This window comes from Limulus polyphemus, unplaced genomic scaffold, assembly GCF_000517525.1.
Source record: "Limulus polyphemus unplaced genomic scaffold, Limulus_polyphemus-2.1.2 Scaffold2315, whole genome shotgun sequence".
Classification (NCBI taxonomy): Eukaryota; Metazoa; Arthropoda; class Merostomata; order Xiphosura; family Limulidae; genus Limulus; species Limulus polyphemus.
In genome coordinates, this window is record NW_013667925.1 from 89,014 (window position 1) to 94,933 (window position 5,920).

Sequence of the window (5,920 nt, forward strand, 5' to 3'; positions counted from 1 at the left end):
TAAAACCTAAAACTACACTTTTATCAAAAAGTTACATTCCAATGTAAAACATGTTACATAGCAATAAATCTATGACATACATCAATTATTTGGCAAATTGTGTGATGAAAATCTAGTAGTTGCCTACTTTATAATAAACAAATATTTTTTAGTCAAATACTGCTCTAATTCTACACTAACCAACTCTTGATTATACACTTCATGATAAACTACTGCCTCATAAGCTATCATAAACACTGCTGCACTAATTGGTCATATTAAAATTACATTCCACAACATACATGAATAAAGTTAGTTTTGAGCATGAATATCATCTGTAAGATACTCTATACAAACCATATAAAATATTTTTGACTTTCTATGAGAACTACAAATCTTTACCTGTTAAAACATCATGGTCAACTACCAATTTGTTTTTAGTTCTTAGAAAAATATGGACATAATCTTAAAAAAAATGATAATTTATTATAAATGCTGATTGTCTTTTAAAGTAAAGAAACATTAAAACAAATAAAATAACTTTCAGAGCATTATATCCAGTAAACTTTATTGTTCACTGGTTTTTCAAAATTAGTTATATTGCAGGTTCTCTTTGCTTATGTTGGTCAGTAAGATGATTTATAGACGTGAATAAGTCGTAAAATCTACTGGCTCATCTAAAATTTCTTTGACAAGTCTTGCAGCATGCTTTGCAGTTCCCCAAGATAGAGAAACACCATGGGCTCCATGGCCATAATTGTGAACAACCTGCAAGAAAGAAACAGTTTAGTTCAGATAATTAGTACTTATTGTTAAATTTTGAAAGTATTAAATGTATCTATTATTTGTTGTTTTGTAATATTTTTGCTATCAATTGATTATACACACATTTCTAAAAGCATCTTTATATTTTATTGATTCTTATCAGGAATAAATGTATCATTTCAAAATAAATTAATTCAGTAGTATAAATACAATGTATTTGCTCAGCACAGATAACAAAAAATTTTAAATTGTATTAAACTTTTGAGCTGGAATTACTTAGACTGAATTAATAAAAAAAGAAAATTAGGTAGCATGAAAAACAGCCAAATCTACACCAGAAAAACTTAACTTGTACAGTAGGTTTGGCATACACACACATAAAATATTTTTACTTAAAAATAAATTATAGAATACTATTTTGTTTAACCAAAAATTAAATAGAACACAAGTTCATGTGTTTGTTCAAGTACATGAAATTTACATATGTAAATTTGAAAATACAAGTTATATAAAAACTTGATAGAATTTCCATTACAAATATTAAAATTTTCTTCTATATGAAAGTTTGTTACTGAGCACTTAGCATTTTTCGAATACTATTTTATACGGTAGCCCCATCTCTGAGGCTATCCTCCATACCAACTGTTGTTAGTGTTTTACTTATGTTACTCATCTCCCCAGTTTAGTTGTATACAGAATCTTTCACTCCTGTAAGATGACATATAAGCACACATACAAATACAAAAAACAAAAATCCTTAAAACAAATTACTGATTTACTAATTAAAATAACAAAAAATTGCATGATTTCAACCTGAAACAATATTGGAGATCACATATTTGTATTTCATATGGTGCATGTTGACAATATATATCAAATTGCTATAAAACATTACAATAAAAGGGAGATTTGGTGGCACTGTCACTGTAATGTTTTCCTTATGGTATAGTTATTTTTGTAACTTTAATGAAATCTCACATGCTAACAGTGTTGGTGAAGTACAAAACAAAACACGTATTTTCCATGTTATTTTTCTGAAGAATAATTTGGCTTTACTTTTGGCTCAAAATCAAAGTTTTTTGCTAGTTCAATTTTTTTGAATAATAGCCAAGTTTAAATGTTCCAAACTATTACAATTATAGGTTATCAAAGAAAATCATTTACCTTTTGCTTTCCAGAGTTCAGGTTTCTTATTTCTTTCTCTACACGAACAGGCTGACGAAATGGCCGTAAACCAACCCATTCCCATAAAACTTTGGATTTCTGCATACAGTCAAAGCTTTGTAATTTCACTCTGATTATAACTCAAACAAAAAATAATTAGAATAGCAGCAATTTTGATTTGATAGAAATAAAAAATTTTATTGGCAAACTGGAATATTAATTTCAAGTCAACTGAAACTACTCTCGATTTTTTTTTGGGGGGGAGGCACAGAAGTTATCCATATCAACATTTCACTATTGAATATTCGGGAATTAAGCACTGAACCAAATATCCAGGTTCTTTGAAAGTTTCATGTTTAGATAATTAATATTAACAAAGGAAAATAATTCATTGGCTATTCTACTGTTCTTGTTTTATTTTCCATGAAAATGGGCTAATATGAAACAACCAAAATTACTTGTACTTGAGTCAAGAACTTTAGAATTGCAAACTGAGCTTTGGTTTAAATGTGTCTTATTAAAACAGGGTAAAAGCTGCAAGTCTTTTTGTTTGATGTAGCAAGTGTAATTATTATTCTTTAAGTTAACTTCACCCAAATATTTTTCTCCAAAAAAAAGAAAGAGTATATGTTCTTATGCATACATAAAATCTAACAATTTACATTATAACTGGAAATACTAATAATACTGTGAATATTCAACTGATAAATTAATAAATTCTAATCATTCTAGGTTTGTTTGTGTTTTTTCTTGTTTACTGACTTATGAGGTGTACTTCTGTTTAATTTTTTTTTTGTTACATAGACTTGGCTTCATTAATTTATAAGATAGTTTTTTAGTTGTAATCTGTAAAGTTAGTTTACTTTTGATCGAAAGTCATTAATAACAGCACAAATAAAGTTCTTGTTTTTAAGTTTGTAGTCAATATTATTTTACTTGAAATTAATAAATATGTTTGTTTAATCTTATTCGAAAAGAGGTACAAAACAGTTAACCTTAGCCTTTAAATACTAATAAAATGACTACAATATAATGATGCTTTCTTGGATCATGCAAAAGATTCTTTGAAGAAAATTGTAAGAGGTCATTTACTTCTATCATTACATTATATGGGTATTAATATTTTCGTTCTGAGTCAGTTTATAAAAGTATAATGTAAAAATCGTTTGACAGGTCATACCATGCATTACAGAATACCTCTTAAAATATAATTTATTTGTTATCAATTCTTTTTCAATACAATACTTACAAATACAAAATACTGTTGTGTTGCAGCTCCTCAAACCCTGCTTTTTTTGTGTATAAAGTGTGCTATTCTTCTTTTAGTAATAATACTTATAAATAAAAACACTATAATTATTTCATAAGATAATTTACTATATTCTGTTTTATTTATTATTATTACTACCTACAATTGTGTTAAGAGTATAAAGATTGGCACAAACGGATAATACTACTGAATAACTCATTACCTATACTAGTTTGTGATGCCTCTGGTACTGCATGTCATAGTATTTCAGACATAAGTGTAAAAATAAAGCAGCTAACATAGACCAATTAGAGAGAAGTGCTTACATTGTATTGATTTCTCAGTAAAAATTTGGTATATGATGTCAACATTTATTAAGCTCAAATGATATAATTATCATCTTGAAATGATGTAATAAAAGATGATTCAGACAAATATAAAGACACCATTCAAGCATGCCACATGATCGTCCACCGTGTATCTTTCCCTTTTCACAATAATTTTGAAATTATAATTTGCAACTATGAACCAGTACACAAAAAAATTGTAAAAACATGTAAGCACAAGTGAAATAACTCATAACGTTCATGCAGTCAAACAATAACTGGTTTAAGTAATAAAAGCTCTGGGCTGTTCTTTCTCTGACTGCAAAGTTTGTTCAGTATTTACAATTTAATTTGTATATAGAGAAATATGATGTCGTAAACAAATTCATTGTAATATAACACTGCAAGAATATACACCTCAAAAGCAAATGTTTTCTAGATTTCAGTATGAAAATATGTCATACCTTGTTTTGTCTAATTTATATATACCTGTGTACTTTTGAAAATACCAAAAAAAATCCCCACTAAAATTTTGTTTTAAAATAAAAAAGAAATAAGTTTTCCAATACCGTACTTACCTCTTGTCATAAAATTAACTATTCTCTTTCAATGCTGCCCTCTATATGCAAACTTTCTCTTTATGCATGCCACAAGCCTTCTGCTCCCCCCTATTGGAATTGAAAGATTCCAACATGTCTCTCATGCAACTCATAATGCATCACTTCACCAATAGGAGCATGACATGCTTATGTGACTCCCTCTATACTCCTCTACCGAACTATCACTGGGAATTGCTATCTCAGCAGGCCACTGTACCTGACTTTTTGTTGTTTCCAAGAAAACTGGGGACTGGAGGCCGGTCATAGATTTATCTCACTTAAAATGGTTTGTTCACCTATCCTGGTTTACTGTGAAGTCTTTTCTCACCCTGAGGTGGGCATTTTCTCAAGGTTTATGGATGATCAAAATGGATGTCATCAAATCTTATCTCCATATGCCTATATCACCTTGGTCTCGTCCATATCTTTGGTTTGTCCATCTCGGGGTGGTTATCAATTTCGAGCCCTACAATTCGGCCTTGCTTGGGCCCCTTATGATTTCTGTTGGGTAGTCCTAGCATTTTCTTGACATCTTCATGCTCTGGGGTAGAGTTTTCATGATTAGATGGATGACTAGGCTTCTTCTGGCTCATTCTGAACCAGAGTTGGCCAGCTATACTCGGCAGCTTCTTTTAGTGGCTGGTCGAGTGGGCTGGTTAATCAAACTGGAGAAGTCATTCCTCATACCTTCTCAATATCTCATCCATTTGGGGGTCTTTTTCGATAATCATATCAGTCAGGCCCAGCCTTCTCCTTTAAGAGTTCGTTCTATGGAATTGTTAGTTTGCTACACTCTCTTGGTTCCATCACTTACTGTATGCGAGGTCCTCTTGCTTTTGGGAACGTGGTCTTCAATGACATCACTGGTCCCTCTTGGTCGTGCCTATATGAGATCTCTTCAGTGGCCTCTTCATGATAAATGGAACCTTGTGTGTGATCCTCTTTCTACTCCCATTATCCTTTCTCCTACCCTGCGTGATGATCTGCTTTGGTGGTTGGATAAGACACATACTTCAGTGGGTGTGCCACTTCTTCCCCACGTGTCAGGAACTAGATCTTTTCACAGACACATCCCTGCAAGGCTGGAGTGTATGGGTCAACCACCAGGAAGCTTTGGACCATTGGCCTGTGAACGAAAATGCTTTGCATATCAACAATCTCAACTTCTAGCTGTATGGTGGGCATTGAATCACTTCCTTCTTCTCGCCTGACATTGTCTGATGATGGTTCATTCTGACAATTCTACAGTGGTGGCACATATCAATCACCAAGAGGCACCTGGTCGGTGGCTTGGGAGGGTAGCTCCTCCTTATCGCCTATTTCCCTTCCTTCCATTTCTCATCTTTACCCTCGATCAGATCTGGATAGGTTTCTGTGTCCAGTTCGGGCTCTTCCTTGTTATATTGCCTATACAGCTTCCTTCTGTGATATCCGTTCCTGAATCTTTATCCCATGACAGTCTTCCTCCCTTCATGATCTTTTAACTTCAACCCTTGCTAGTTGGGTTTGATTCTTGATCTGATTGGCTTATTCCTCCTTGCCTTCTTCCTCTTGGAATTTGTTCTGGGTGTCTTCTCATTAGATTAGACACCTCACCTTTTCCCTCACTTCTCGTCTTCTTTGTCCATTGGAGTAAATTCTACAACCAGGCATGTGGACCATGCCCGAAACGTTCATCTCCCATTATCTATTAGGTCGTCCAATAATTAATGTCACTTTTTTTTTGATGAAGCAACCCGAACAACTTATACATCCAAACAAAACACTTACTAAATGAAATTGTCTCCATTCTTATTGATGATGCTTTTCCATCTTATAATCAGGTTGTTAATGCCCTG

The 5,920-nt window shown here is 32.5% G+C and overlaps 1 protein-coding gene across 1 annotated transcript in view; it reads right to left on the reverse strand.

Annotated features, from left to right (window-relative positions):
• The window catches only part of LOC106466597 (D-aspartate oxidase-like), a 68,976-nt gene continuing 63,056 nt past the window's right edge, over positions 1 to 5,920 (reverse strand). The window contains exons 9-10 of the mRNA XM_022394624.1: positions 1,909 to 2,007; positions 1 to 747 (exon numbers count right to left, since the gene is read on the reverse strand). Of these exons, the coding sequence (XP_022250332.1) occupies positions 619 to 747; positions 1,909 to 2,007 (228 nt within the window). The 3' untranslated portion in view covers positions 1 to 618. The remainder of the gene's footprint in view (positions 748 to 1,908; positions 2,008 to 5,920) is intronic.